Raw genomic sequence first — 15,540 nt, forward strand, 5'->3', positions numbered from 1 at the left:
CTTATCTGGCCATGAAAGCTGTCCCCACCCTTTCACAGCAGGAAGTTTTCTATGCTTTAAGTACCAAAAGTCCTCAGTGTTGAGATTGAAGTATCTGATAAAGTATTTGAACATTCTGACAAAACCGAGGTTTATGCATCATATTTTAAACTATCATAGTGTCACGCCAACATATTTTAACTGTAAGACCAACTTAAAGATTCAGTACAATTATGTATGCAGCCCTTTCAGCTGGTCCCTGTCTCAGTACCTTGTTTCATAACACTCACAATAACGGAAACCTTTAAAACTGCAGTGCTTTAAGAGTGTCGAATTAAAAACTGGCCACCTGGCCATCTATTGATCTACAAAAATATACAAGAAAAGATTCAGAATTTCACACAAACAGGAAAATCAACATTGTCAGTAGCACTCATAACATTGTTTGTTTAGTTGAGGTGTTATTTCTAATACTGCAGACCGTTTGATCTTCAGGAGACTTCAAGTATTCAGTTTTAAAAAGAGACATTCTGCCTCTTCTAGGTCATTTAGATCTCTGCACAGTTGAGGTGAATGATAACCGTGTGCTACTCCACTGAGACATACACACGAGCTGATACACCTTCATGGCCTCTTAGGCTTCTCTCACAGGTCCATGCTGGGTAAGGCCTTGTGGGCAGCTGATGGGAGCTGGATAATGTGAAGTAAGAGTTTAGGAAAAGAGACAGAAGTCAAAGAAAAACTGTGGGAACATTGGTGACCCGCTGTTAAACACAAATCACTAGAATTATTTACAACAGTGTTCAGATTAAAGTCCAATTTCTACTGAAAATAAAGGAAGGTTTAGTGGTAGAACCAAAACCAATTTTAAAGGATATCATGTTCTCTTGTTGAAGATGGTTGAGAAGTTTCTCCACTGGTGTGTAGCGTTGTAGCGTTGTGGCTGAGCCCACCATCAGCAGCTTGTGTTTGGCGCGGGTAATGGCTACATTCAGGCGACGCCAGTCCTTTAACAACTCTCCTAACTTTAAATAGACACGGAAGAAAGACTCTGGTCGGGTTTCTATTCACTCGCTTACATGAGAAAAAAAAGGCGATGAAAAGAGAAGTACTTACGTTTCCTTCCTCTGCCGTGCTCCTGACAAAAGAAAGAATAATCAGACTTTTGTCCCGTCCTTGGTATCTATCCACTGTGTTCACCTCCACACCAGTGAATGCAGGCGACTGCAGCAGAGCCAGAATTGTCTTTAACTGCTGCCTGTAGGGGGCGATAACACCAATATCGCTGGGCTTACACCCTGCCTGAAAACAAAAAGAATAAACACAGATTAAAATGAGTACCAACTACCAATAATTGATAGAACTTTTAAACTTTCCATTATTAATTATGGGGGATTGTATTAAAATAGGTAATTCATTATGTCTTAAGTAGCTCATAAACTGGTGTACTTTTATGAAAAGTGAAAGCAGAGTGTGTATGAGAGCAGCTTCGGTGTGATTGCTTATTCCTCCTTGTTCCACTGATTCTAGTGCAGGCACCTGAAATGAACCAGTAGAGATGAAAAAAATCAAACATCTTTCCACACACACACCAGGTCTGTCAGACGTGATTAAACGAAACCAACTTAATTTAAAAAAAAAAGAAAAAAAAAAAAAAAAAAAAAAAGGGTCTCACACAATAACCCAATCTTATTTTAATTACTTTTTTTCCAGTCAGTGTACCTGCTTTATTTTATGTTTACAACCTCAACACATTTCAAATTATAAAATGTTTGAAGTGTACGCTTTACTGTACTAACCATCGAGCAGTCCAGGAAGCAAACAGGATTGCTCGGCAACAGCGTAGACTGTATCCACGACAGGGCATGCTGGGGATGAGCCTCAGAGTATGAACTCAGCTCAGACTGGACAGACAGCAGGAAGGGCAGGGTGAGCAGTGCTGCGGCCGTCCTCTCTGAGCCACACTCCAGCCGGCCTTCGTACATCAGAGAGTTACTGAGAGACATGATCTGCCTAAAAAGATAAGAGACACACACGGATGTCATGGTCTGGATATACCTGTGGCTGTCACGAAGATTATAATCAACAAAAAACAAAACTTGTCAAAACAAACAAAAACCAGCCAAACAAAAACATGAAGGCAAATGATTTTGTGAACTTGGAAAGGGAGGAAAAATCCTTAGGTGTGGTGTGTGTTATGGTAAAAATAAGGTCTTACATCTTGCCTGATGTGGCATTAATGGATGTGTTTATTGAGACTGAGTCACTGCTTTCTAATAATTCAGTTATACAATTCATTTATTGAAATATCTGTGTTGATTTTTCCTAAATTAATAATAAACTAATAACTATAAACTAATAATACCTAAACTAATAAAAACTCAACTGAACATTTTCAAATAATAAAAACACTGGCGATCAATTTCAAAATCTTGTCACCTTATTCTTAAGTTAACACATCCACAAACCTGAGTGTCCACACAACACCCCATCAGTACTTTACAGCTGAGGGGTGGCAATAATTAGCTAATGAATCATGCTGACTCATTAATAAAATCCAGCTGGATTATTTATTGTACGTGACCGATTATCACTTAGTGACATGGAAACAAACAAAGAAAAAAGAGCAGCGTGGGTTTAAAGGCTCTGCTTAGATTTCAGAAGACCAGATTAACAAATCATGCAGTGTTATCCTGGATGTAGATTACCTGTTCATTCGATACTGTACGTTGAGTTGTACCACTGCTTCACTATGCAGCTCTAGTCGCTTAAATAAACTCTCATCCATCCCAAGTGACCTAAAGGACCAAAAAAAACCCCCAAATAAATAAAACATTCTCACTCAACTCGACAGATTCCCTAAATGCTGAATCTTCTCTGAGCAGTGACCCTGTAAATGAGCTGTATGTTATTATGGAAACAGATATTTGACCTGGCTTCATGGTTTTGCACTATTGGTGGGAGCTGTTGATGGTCTCCAACAAGGACAAATCTCTTGGCGTAGAACAAAGGTCCCAGGCAGATAGGCTGGCTGATCTGTGACGCCTCATCCACAATGCAGAAATCAAAGCGGCGTCGAGTAAAAATAGGATGCTTGATGCCCATACAAGTAGTTGCCACTATCAGCTGGAAAGACAGAAGAACAGCAAGGCTTGGCTAACCATACGGCAAAAAACACAAAACAAAAAAACAAGTCTGAAAGGATAACGCAATGATGATGGCAGTTTATTTAAAATCAGTGAATGTTGCATTTGTTTCCAAAAACTAACTCCTCACTTCTTTGTTATAAAGCTGTTCCAGGTCTGAAAGAGTGTGAACCCCCTTCTTCCTCACACTTTCTTCTGTGTATGGCAGGATGTCTGGATGAACCTGCAGAGAACCAAAAAATAAACCAGTTTTATTACCACATAAAGTTATTAAATGTTATCGACATTAAGTTTTAGTGCAAATATGAGAAACTGAATCAACTTTACTTAACAGCACAAATCAGTACAAATAGAAAGTTCATTGCAGTATAAACAAAATGTGGACATTAACACTGTCAAAGATATCACACCTTCTGTCCCTGACCCAGACGCAGAAAACCAACTCTGAAACGTTTAAGCTTCAGAAGGATGTTATCAACAGCAGAGTGGGTGTAGCTGGTCAGCAACACACTAAAACCACAAGCATGCAGGATACGAACCTAAGAAGAAGAGTGAGGAGGACACAAGGACCAAGGTCACAGTTGGTGTTACAGCACACACAAAACGTTGATTTATGGTTAAAATAAGTTAATAGTGGTGGTTACCAGGGTGCAGATGGTTGTGGTTTTGCCTGTGCCTGGCATGCCGACTACCAGCGTGTAGTCTTTAGATAACAACACCTTCTTCATGGCCTGTTTCTGGGGTTTGTTGAGACCTACACAGTAACACAAATTCATTAGTTTTTCAAAGCTTCAAATACTTATGTATGAAACTGAAATTTGAACACCTGTGCAGCGCTGCTAACAATGTGCTTATAAAAACACATTTTTTGAATCCGCTTATTAATAAAATTCTATGTATATGTTTTGATCTACGTCATAGTAGCAAAATGTAAACCAAAACTGAAACTTTAAAAAGGATAAAACAAATAAAAAGCAACATGAGAGATGAGTTACCTTTGAGGATGTCAGCCACGGTGTCCTTAGCCTCCTTGGGCAAAACAGAGCTGAGGTTGGAGATGAACTCTGGAGCTTGAAGGTCGACGACCAACTTCCTCAGACGATCACTGCACACAGTAAAAAATTCTCATCCATACAAGAAATACCAAGCGTAAAATGTGTGAAATCATTTGTATTAAGTCACCTAAATGTTGTACAATCATAACTTCATATTTCATCTTACTGTCCCCACCTGTCCTGAGAGTTTTCCATCAGTTTGGAGAGATTGGTGAGGTGGGTGCTGAAGCCCACCACACCTTCATCCCCATCCAGCCGAAATGTCACATCCCTGAACTTCGACAGGTCCCTTTAAAGCACATTCAACAGTAAAACAGGTGAAAAATCAGGTAGCTGAGCTTATCTGTGTTATCTAAAGACCAGCAACTCACTGCCCCTTTATTCCTAACCTGTCCAGTGTGCAGCTGATTACTGTCTGGCTGACCTCACACAGGTAACCTGTTGCCAAGCCAACAAGGCGACCCTCCAGGTCACTAACAACAATGCGATCCCCGCTGGAGAGACTGCTGTTGGTCAAACCTTGCTGCGAAGCAACATGACTGCGGTGGAAACGATGAAGGAAAACACCTTCAGACTGAGCCATCACTGGCCCGCTGAGCCGCAGGTTCCCTGCGCAGCTCCCGCTCTTCTCACTGGAAACAGAAGCCAAGGTAAACAAAGTATTCAGAACTATAGCAAGGGAATTTAAGCAAATTATTTATTTATTTTTACACAGTGAAGCAGTTGTCTTCATTCACAACCTCTGAGTTTTTTGATTATGCTGAATTTTAAGAGGAAAGAGCAAGTTTGCTGTCTCTGTTTGCTTTTCCTTCCTCTCTGGTAAACTTTAACTCAACATCTTGATAAAACCAAAGACTCTTAGCATATCTGTTGTTTGAAGGTCTGGCTTCGTACCTTTCCTCAACCGTCTGAAGCCACACACGCTTTCGGCTGTTTCTAGTCTCCATGGTGACAGACTCCAAGCAGCAGAGAAGCAGCCAGTGGGAAAAATAGTTAAGATGAGGCAATGTCAGGTGGCCAGTCTCTTGCTGTATAAATTCATGTATAACATCTTCAGTGACTGCAGAGCTGCGATCCACAGCCCTGAAAAGTGAAGGAGATGAAGCAAGAAGGATAGAAGTTGAGGATTTTTATAAAAATTGCGACGCTTGCTTTCCTTCAACACAAGGAAGACAAAAAAAGGGGGAAAAAAGACTTACCTCTCATATAAGGCACAGTTTCTCTTTTGAGGACAGTACTGGCAGGTTTGTCTGTTGGTCAGTATGTCCGGCAGCCTGGAGAGGTAGCTTCGCTCAGCCTCTTTCTCCACACAGTTGTGAATGTGATGCACCAAAGTGTTCCTTAGCTTCAGCAGCTCTGCCATGAAACAAGAGGTTTAGCAATAAATGTGATAATTTGATATATTTTTTTTGCAAAACGCATAATTATTCCAAGTTTCCCTACTTTTGAATCTTTTCATGTGAATTTTGCTCAGGTTGGTTGCTACATGAAGCGTCGGCATACAGTACCTCTGCGGTCCATGTGGCTGGGTGCTACAGGGTGCATGTTGCCAGTCTTGAGGTAAAGTAGAAAGCCGGCCTCGGGACTGTATCTCTCCGAGGTCATCAAAGTGTACAGAATCACCTGCACGCAGAAACACACCTTTGCCTGATTAAAACGGCTTTTTTCATCTGAATCTACTGGTCTGCATATCAGTGTCTATGCCAAGTAACCTGACTGCGATGCTCTATCGAGTTTGACTCCCTGCCAGTTTTCAGCTCCAGAGGGATGGTCTTTTCTTCTGGAATTCTGTGAAAGCCATTTCGCGGTCTTTGGATTCGAACCCGGGCCGTCACATCGATTTTTCCTTTCAGCCCAAACCTCGGAGACCAAACGTTCTCCTCTATGTCTGCCAGCTCTGTAACAGTAGCGACAGCTCCCGAGTCCTGACACCTACTTGGAGCTCCACCACTGCTAGAAGGCAGAGATGCACAAATAATCAGCATAAACAAAGTGTTGACTGGTGTTAGGCAAGTATTTAAGTCAAAGCAGCCATTTTGAAATAAATAAGTAAACAAAGGTGTTAATGAAGTGTCTATTCTACTTAGACACAGGGCTTCATAGTAACCCCTGTACCTTCTTTTTTGTTTTTAAATGTCTGCTATCACTTTTTAAACTATGGTTAACTTTACACTGAGCATCATTAGGTTTATTCCTGCATTGCTGATAACATTTGTGTGTGTGTGTATGCATACATACATTTTAAGGCTTATGGCTTTAGGTGTTTGAGAGTTGAGGTATTCCTTTGCCCAGTGTTCCAGTGAGGGGAGATAATCATGCAGCTCCTGCTTCATCTCTTCCTGAGTTACACCCAAACTGTACCTACGAACACATGCATGACAAAAACAAAGAAGGAACATAAACCAAACATGCAAAATGTCACACGATTAGTGAATTTTCCAACCCGTCCCTGCAGTGAAAAAGAAATTTCATGTGCTCAAACTGACATGGTTATACAGCATTTCCATTTCCATATAGGGGAAAAATGCATCCTGAAAATGAAAGCTGAATAACTAACCAACAATTATTCAAACAATCAAATATTGGGGTACAGTGCTAGCAGTCTAACCACTTACATATCTCCCAGATATCGAGGACTGTGCAAAGCCTCATCAGCGAGCTTAGACAGCGTCTCCGAAGAAAAATCTTTAGCTGTAGCTGCTCTTTGGAAGACTTCATGGACCATGGTGCCGTTAAGCATTTGCTTGCTGCCACCATCAAAACTCTGCATAAACATAAACATAGTAAAGTACATGTGTTCAAAGCAGGATGAACACTATGCACTAAAATCTATTTTCTAACTGTGGTCTTTGAAACAACAAAAAAAACCCTCACTTAATAAGAATTTATTTTAGTAATACTGCATTTTTTATTTTAAAAGAAAAAAGTGGCTATTTTGTTAGTGATTAATATGAGTGTCCACCACACCATCACAAGTAGAGCCTTTTACCTTGAACATATCTCCCAGCACCGCACGCCTCATGCAGCGGATGGAGCTGGAGATGCTGGTACCTGAGATGAGGCTATCAGGGAGTAAAACCAGAAAGCCCTGCTCCCTGTCCACTAACCAGGATCCACCATCAGAGTGGCCCTCCAGATGCACCACATCACCAGGACGAACAGGTGTCATCTCCCTGGGAACACCCAAGGAAAAATCTTTTTAAATGAATTAGAAAGAGAGTGAAGTGAATAATGATGCAAGAGTGTACAATTACACTATTCTTCAATGATCATGGACTGTATAAATGTAACAAGTTAAAATCCACAGGAAAACAAACAACACAAATAAAACCACACAGAATAAACAGCAAGTAGTCACATGAATTTCCAGACATACTGATTTAAAAGTGATAAAATGTCGATAATGTCCAAACACATTATTACCATCCATCTCTAAGCAGGCACGTCTCGGCTGGATGTAGAAGCTTGGAGCATGAGATGGTCAGCGTTTTGAGGCCAGGTCTCTCTTCAACATTCATGACCCAGTAACGGTTTTTCGGTCCTCCACAAAGGATTACATGGTCTGGTACTTTCCTGTGAGGGCAGAAGGGACTTTTTATCATAAGTGTTCCCATTTTCCTCAGAAAAAATCTGAATGCACTTGATCCAAACATGTTTTAATGAGCAGAAACAAACTGCAGACAGCAGCATCAGTTTCAAGTAAAGATGACTGTTGCATCAACCTGGCAAATCTCTGCCTTTTTTAGTAGGTCTGCATAAATACTGATGGTTCTTTTTCATAGGCAATGCTAATTACAGTGGGGCAAAAAAGTATTTAGTCAGCCACCGATTGTGCAAGTTCCCCCACCTAAAATGATGACAGAGGTCAGTAATTTGCACCAGAGGTACACTTCAACTGTGAGAGACAGAATGTGAAAAAAAAAATCCATGAATCCACATGGTAGGATTTGTAAAGAATTTATTCGTAAATCAGGGTGGAAAATAAGTATTTGGTCAATAACAAAAATACAACTCAATACTTTGTAACATAACCTTTGTTGACAATAACAGAGGTCAAACGTTTACTATAGGTCTTTACCAGGTTTGCACACACAGTAGCTGGTATTTTGGCACCAGTCCTCCATGCAGATCTTCTCGAGAGCAGTGATGTTTTGGGGCTGTCGCCAAGCAACACGGACTCCCGCCACAGATTTTCTATGGGGTTGAGGTCTGGAGACTGGCTAGGCCACTCCAGGACTTTCAAATGCTTCTTACGGAGCCACTCCTTTGTTGCCCGGGCGGTGTGTTTTGGATCATTGTCATGTTGGAAGACCCAGCCTCGTTTCATCTTCAAAGTTCTCACTGATGGAAGGAGGTTTTGGCTCAAAATCTCACGATACATGGCCCCATTCATTCTGTCCTTAACACGGATCAGTCGTCCTGTCCCCTTGGCAGAAAAACAGCCCCATAGCATGATGTTTCCACCCCCATGCTTCACAGTAGGTATGGTGTTCTTGGGATGCAACTCAGTATTCTTCTTCCTCCAAACACGACGAGTTGAGTTTATACCAGAAAGTTCTACTTTGGTTTCATCTGACCACATGGCATTCTCCCAATCCTCTGCTGTATCATCCATGTGCTCTCTGGCAAACTTCAGACGGGCCTGGACATGCACTGGCTTCAGCAGCGGAACACGTCTGGCACTGCGGGATTTGATTCCCTGCCGTTGTAGTGTGTTACTGATGGTGACCTTTGTTACTTTGGTCCCTGCTCTCTGCAGGTCATTCACCAGGTCCCCCCGTGTGGTTCTGGGATCTTTGCTCACCGTTCTCATGATCATTTTGACCCCACGGGATGAGATCTTGCGTGGAGCCCCAGATCGAGGGAGATTATCAGTGGTCTTGTATGTCTTCCATTTTCTGATGATTGCTCCCACAGTTGATTTTTTCACACCAAGCTGCTTGCCTATTGTAGATTCACTCTTCCCAGTCTGGTGCAGGTCTACAATACTTTTCCTGGTGTCCTTCGAAAGCTCTTTGGTCTTGGCCATGGCGGAGTTTGAAGTCTGACTGTTTGAGGCTGTGGACAGGTGTCTTTTATACAGATGATGAGTTCAAACAGGTGCCATTCATACAGGTAACGAGTGGGGGACAGAAAAGCTTCTTACAGAAGACATTACAGGTCTGTGAGAGCCAGAGACTTTCCTTGTTTGAGGTGACCAAATACTTATTTTCCACCCTAATTTACGAATAAATTCTTTACAAATCCTACCATGTGAATTCATGGATTTTTTTTTTCACATTCTGTCTCTCACAGTTGAAGTGTACCTCTGGTGCAAATTACTGACCTCTGTCATCATTTTAAGTGGGGGAACTTGCACAATCGGTGGCTGACTAAATACTTTTTTGCCCCACTGTATATCACATTAACATCAAATCCTTCAGCCCAAAATCAGATACTTTGTCCATCAGGGCTTCTTCATCTTTTTTCCCCTTTCCAAGTCAGCATTTTGGTGTCTTTCTCACCGGGATTTTTTGGTCTTAAGACCTTCGTTATGCTCCATCTGATCTGCAAACCAGCTCTCATCCAGTCGCTCTTCTGTGGGACACGCAGGAGCCGTTCCTGTGTTATAAATTGTTTGTTTTTAGTGTTTTAGCATAAAAGGTAAGTAAATAGAAATTCAAATCAAACTACAAGCAAAGACATGGTAAGGTGTATTGTACTATTTTTTTCTGCTCCTTAAGACTACAAGAAGTTTCAACATTTGTAACTCTGGTACAGCCTGGACAGGAGAAAATTTAATTCATTAAAGCATGCTGGCAAAATGGTTGCATTTGGCACAGGAAACTATGTGAAAATAAGAGAGAAGGTCATACCGCCATTTTGCTCCTGATCCTGTATTTTTTGGTCTCCATCTCCAACCTTCTTCGATGTTCTTGTGGTCTCTTTTACGTTTGGGTGAACCTCTCTCTCCTTTGAACCTCCGTGCAGTGCAGGTGTGATAGCTTGAGCACTGGTTTCATGCACATGTGCATTAGGAGTGTCCTTTTCCACACTAGTGTGTAGCTTTCTGCTGGTTTTGGCCTCAGCTGCTGTCTGCTCCGTTATCAAAGTAAAACCAGAATCTTGCTCATCATGTTCTTGCTGAGGTTTCTTCTCTTGGCCCAAAGAGAGGGAAGACACAGACTGCACTGATATTATTGCGCTTCTACCATCATTTAAGATCAATTCAGTGCCTTGACTGTGACCCACAGACTTGTCATAACAACCTGCTGAACGTTCAGTGGGTAAGGAGGGTGTTTTCTCTGGCTCAGTTATATAATTTCTTTCTTTCAGGCTTCTACTCATAATCACTGCTCCTGTGGTCAATGGGCTGGTAGTTCTTGGTCTCTTGGCATCATGTGACTCTTCAGGGGGGCTGAACAGCCTTTTCATGGAGCCAGACGTTCTATCTTCCCTCTTGGCTTTTCCTCCATCCTTAGCCATTACTCTCCGTAAATTTGGCCCTTTGGAGCGAGGACTGCGACAGACAGGAGACAGCTGGCCGAGGTTTGCCAGGCACACCTCCTCCCTGCTGAGGTCCTTCTTAAAGGAGGGAGAGCAGGTATGCCTGATTTGACTGTTTGGCGTCTCAGGCACAGAAAGTAGGAGATCTGGTGAGGAGGGGAGGAGGTTTTCAAGGTCCCCAAGGACACTCCTCTTTAATGGGGAATGGACTCTGAACAGAGAGCTTTCACCATCTTTGACTGGAGGCTCAGTCTTGGGCTGGACCGCACCCGTGGTGGATACTTTTGTGGAAGTTGGGAAGACCTACAAGCAAAACACTCAATAAGTAATTTAATACACATCTTATACGGCACATGCTATATTAGTTCTTAAAATATTTGACTGAACAGTATATGAATGGAATTACGTGACCATTATGAACAGATTACTAGTAAGTATCATCGTTCTTAATGACCAATAAGGACAATAATTGGTGATATTAATATATCATCTGTAATAAGACCTAAAAGAAACAGGACAGTGATACCTTTCGGTTCTGGGAGGAAAAGAAGGCAGAGATGTTCTTCTGCCCCCCAGGTAAGCCTCGAAGAACCTGAAAGAAACCACAATAACACCCTTCACATTGGTGAACCAAAAAAAACAAACAAAACAACAACATAAACACGACACTGTGGAGCTGTGGATGACTGATGATGCAGCAGCACTAAACCAGGTGTCACAATTAACAGTGACCCATTATTACTATGACAACAACCCACCTCGGCTTTCTTCATTTTCATCCTGTTCATGGCGACAGTTTAAACAGCAGCCAGGAGTGTGAACACAGCTGCTTCAGGGCGCTTCTTTAATGAGCTGGTAGTTATCCTGTTGTCAGGAGCAGCCTACCCCAGCAGCCACCGTCACAGTTCCCAGAAGACCGCTCGTTTCATTTAATTTCGACCGACTCTGCATCTCCACCACACCGACATGAATCACTAATGTCCCGGCCACAGTTAACCGTATTGCTCCATTATTTGAAGAAACTACGATGCTGGTTCAGCGATGTCATTCATTTTCTCTGTCTGCTATTGAGGTTGTTTAAAAGCCCTGCGCGCCGATTTTCAGTTTCGCGGAACGGAAATTACATCTACGCAGTTCCGCTAAAGAAAAGAAAACAACTTTTGGCGGGGCAGGAAGTAAAGTGATGAATCATGCTGTCACCCAACGGTTAACAGCCATACATGAATGGCAAAAAAAAAAAAAAAAAAAAAAAAATCGAAAGTTTGTTTTACGTGAATTAATTTTTTATTTAATTTTATTAGATATGAAATAAAAATTACACTGCAAGAGATATGTATTTATTTTCCCAGGAATTAGTATCAGGGTGAATTTGCTTTAAACTACAACATACAGTATCTGTCAGCTTTTTTATCGACTTTATATTTTTATTTACGTTCTGTTTTTTTAAACAAACCTTCTTTTGGTTGCTCCTTTTAGGGAAGGGATGGCAAACTCGTTTTATATTGTGAGCTGCATATAGGGTTGCCAACTCCCTGAAAAATAAATAAGGGACACCTCGTGGCCAGGGCCGGGCAACCCAGTTGTCTTCACCCTTCCCAGTGTGGTAGCTCTTTTTTTTGTGTGTGAAATTATTTTTTTAACCATTTGACTTGAATTTGATTTAAGCAGATGCATATTCTTTGTGATATGACCATATGGGAAACAAATGATCATTTAGCCATTTATTTTTAGCTCAAAATGACAACATTAACACAGTAAAACAGGTCTCTTTCTTAAACAGAAGCCTGTCATGCTTAACTTTTGAGAATATAAGTAAATCTTTCTTTAAAAGAACTCTGCCCTGCTTAACTTAAAATTATATAAATTAATAGAAAGCAATACAACAAAAATATTCTTGTAACAGTGCACATATAGTGCATTTAGTACAATTGGCTTCAGTTGAGGTATTATTTCAGCTTTTCTAATGCTAATCAGCTGCTCCTGTTTGTAAACCCGCTTGTTCCCATGATTACGCATCATAACTCATCATCATTATTCATCTATGTATTACTTTTATGTATTAGTGATCTATTTGTTGTAATCATCTATCCTTGCAGTTGTTTATTACACAAAATAAATTATATTATCACACTTCTGGCCACATAGCGCTGATATTCACTGCACATGCCCATATTAACCTTAACCAGAGGGTTTAAAAAATAAACCAGTGTTTACATACCATATCTGCTTCTGCCGTGGCCTGGTGGACAAAAAAATGGTTAAGGGTTCCCCGAGCTTTCACGCCCCTCATGTTCTTCATGTGCCCACCACTAGAAGCATGCCTATGGAAAAAGTGCGCCGGCACACAGTGCAGTGCGCTTTATAGGTGTTATCGTGCATGTTCCCAGCCCAGTGGTTTCCTTTTCCCATTCCTCCCTGTATTTATTCTTATTGTATTCTAATTTTTGCGTCATAACTTTTGCACTGTCCACTTCCTGCTGTGACAAAACAAATTTCCCACGTGTGGGACTAATAAAGGTTATCTTATCTTATCTTTCGCAGCCTTTTTTTCTTTCTCTGGGCGAACAAACATTGCTGCTCTAATGCTGGGCTTACACTGTGCGATTTTTGGCCCATTTTGAGACGATTTATGAGTCGTGCGACCGATTTGGTGATCGGCCCGATTTTGGCCTTCATCGTGCGTCGTGTAGTATACGTGGGGTAACGAGAAGCGATTAACACCTCGAGCAGCTCCCGATCATCAATCGCTCGTGAGCCGCTCACACTGCTCACGCGCAAACAGGTAAACGTCGGTGAAAAAGACGGTGCAGCTCGGCTGTGCGGCGTGTGATCTGGACACAAGCGATGGAGGCACAACTTGTAGAACTTTGGAAAGCTCATCCGAGCCTTTTCGATGTGGCCTCACAAAATGATCACGACCACAACAACCGTGAAAATAGTTGGATTTACACTGCTGCTTAATCACAGCTGCCTGATCAATATTTTTCATTAGCAATTTAGCAAAGTTGATGGTGGTGGTGTGTCTGTGTGAGTGAAAGACAGAGGGAGAGCGAGCGACAGATTTTCTGTTATAACCTTCATGTTATGGAGGCACAGTGTGAGCACTCAGGTCGCATCAGAGCATCGGGCGGTATAGTGTGAGACCTGCATCGTGACCTACCAACTTCTAACCCCTGCGAGTCAATCGTGCAGTTTGAGCAGGAGCTGAATAACGTGACTGAAAAAATCGCACAGTGTCTGCCCAGCTTTAGGTGTACTGTCATCCGAGACTTGCACCGCAGTGTCGGCGTTTGTTTCCCTGTTGGCCATGCTTCTTGTTGTGGTCATCTGTTGTCTTCCGGTATTTTCTCCGTAAGCGACCTTTCCTCGACCAATGAGATGAGCGGTAATCTGAATTGTCATACTCGAATTGTCATAAGTGTGCTGTCAGCTCATTGGTCACAAAGCAGGAGAGAGGCTGGGAATTATGTTTTCAAACAAAGCGTTAATTCCATTAAAAGTTATAGACTACTTTTGATTCTCACTGGATTACGGGACAAAGTGCGTCCCTTATTAGCTCAATACGGGACGTGTACTTTTGTTTCTAAATACGGGACGATTCCGTTTTTTAAGGGACGGTTGGCAACCCTAGCTGCATACAGCCCACTTTGACCTTAAGCGAGCAGAACCAGTGAAAATGCCATTTCTGACGGTGTAAAGACATTAAACTAACATTTAACATAACATAAAACTCGATATGAGAAGAGTAACAGTATGTCTTAGTGTTTCTATATGATAAAGAAATGCTGCTGTAGCAAATGAAAGAAACCTGTCAGCACAAACGTTTGGGCTTAAATTGTAGGAAATAAATGTGCAAAATTACTGAAAATTCTGGTAGCTCATTGTCCAGACTGTCCTCTAAATATAAAGCAGAAAGTCTTTTTTTCATTCACATAAAGTTTCTAATTTTTATTTTACTGTGGCCATTGTCATTTAATTGTGTATCTATTATTTTATTAGTGTAGTGTGAGTGGTCTTGAGAGAAGTCTTTATCAGCAGGACTATAAATACAGGTAAAAGTCCAAAATTGCACTTCTTCACATTTTCCATAGCTGCCCAGTGGATTGGACTGGATTTTTCTTTTAAATTTATTGCACATTTGAATGTTTGAATAACTGAGTAATTGTAAAGAGCAGCTACTTCAACATGTTATTTTATCAGAGAAGAAACAAAGTTCTGATTTAATGACGCAGACATACATTTAAATCTTGTTGTACTCTTTTGAATCAGTCATCACCATTTAGTACACCAGCTGACTTTGTTTTATTGAAGTGTCTGAAGTCTTTGTGTAAAATCTCACCTTTGACATCTAAATATTTTTAAATATTTGCGCTACATTTCAGCTTCTACAACTGCAACGTTATGTTGCCCAAAATATATAATCTAAAAAGGCTGATGGGAGGATCATGAATAGGACAATAAATCGTTTTCTTCAAGGTGTAAATAGCAACTACTCAAAATGTAAAGTTCAGCTGTCATAGGAAAAGATAGCAGAAAGTTTTGGCACGTTCGTCTCGTTTGGATAATACATTGATGGAGGCACAGCTCCAGGAGTTGAAGGTGTTCTCCTGACATGCTTGTGCCGAGTTGTTCGAAACATTGATCCATGGATGGATTGGTTTCTGCAAAAAAATAAATGAATTAAGATAAATCATATAAATTAATGAAGGTATTTTAGCAGAAAATGAGCTTTGTTTCAGGTTGACAGGAGCTTTAGGAAATCCAGATAGCTATGCTGTTTGGATTTAAAACACTTCGCTCACCTTATTTCCATATGCAGACTGGGAGGTATATTAAAGCATGTGTTGTTTTTCATGTGTTTAAAAAAAATAATA

General features: G+C 41.1%; 1 protein-coding gene across 2 annotated transcripts; it reads right to left on the reverse strand.

Moving 5' to 3' along the window:
* Positions 1-624: 624 nt before the first annotated feature.
* On the reverse strand, positions 625-11,454 carry dna2 (DNA replication helicase/nuclease 2). 2 transcript variants are annotated; one of them, XM_085353724.1, is made up of 25 exons: positions 11,425-11,454; positions 11,193-11,258; positions 10,036-10,969; positions 9,685-9,781; positions 7,604-7,753; positions 7,170-7,353; positions 6,796-6,944; positions 6,419-6,541; positions 5,893-6,133; positions 5,689-5,803; positions 5,380-5,536; positions 5,075-5,263; positions 4,570-4,812; positions 4,356-4,469; positions 4,121-4,230; positions 3,770-3,879; positions 3,536-3,664; positions 3,256-3,348; positions 2,912-3,105; positions 2,688-2,777; positions 1,779-1,992; positions 1,429-1,518; positions 1,096-1,281; positions 858-1,004; positions 625-678 (listed from the first exon to the last, which is right to left on the reverse strand). In XM_085353724.1, the coding sequence occupies exons 1-25, from the start codon at positions 11,452-11,454 to the stop codon at positions 625-627; spliced, it is 4,209 nt and encodes a 1,402-aa protein (XP_085209850.1). The 2 variants fall into 2 exon arrangements, with proteins under 2 accessions (XP_085209850.1, XP_085209843.1); XM_085353717.1 differs by having other exon boundaries at positions 9,685-9,785; positions 10,034-10,969.
* Between the last annotated feature and the right edge of the window lie 4,086 nt (positions 11,455-15,540).

This window comes from Diplotaxodon limnothrissa, linkage group LG1 (assembly GCF_057381915.1).
Source record: "Diplotaxodon limnothrissa isolate DT_005_m linkage group LG1, D_limnothrissa_male_GT1.1, whole genome shotgun sequence".
In the NCBI taxonomy this organism is placed as follows: domain Eukaryota; kingdom Metazoa; phylum Chordata; class Actinopteri; order Cichliformes; family Cichlidae; genus Diplotaxodon; species Diplotaxodon limnothrissa.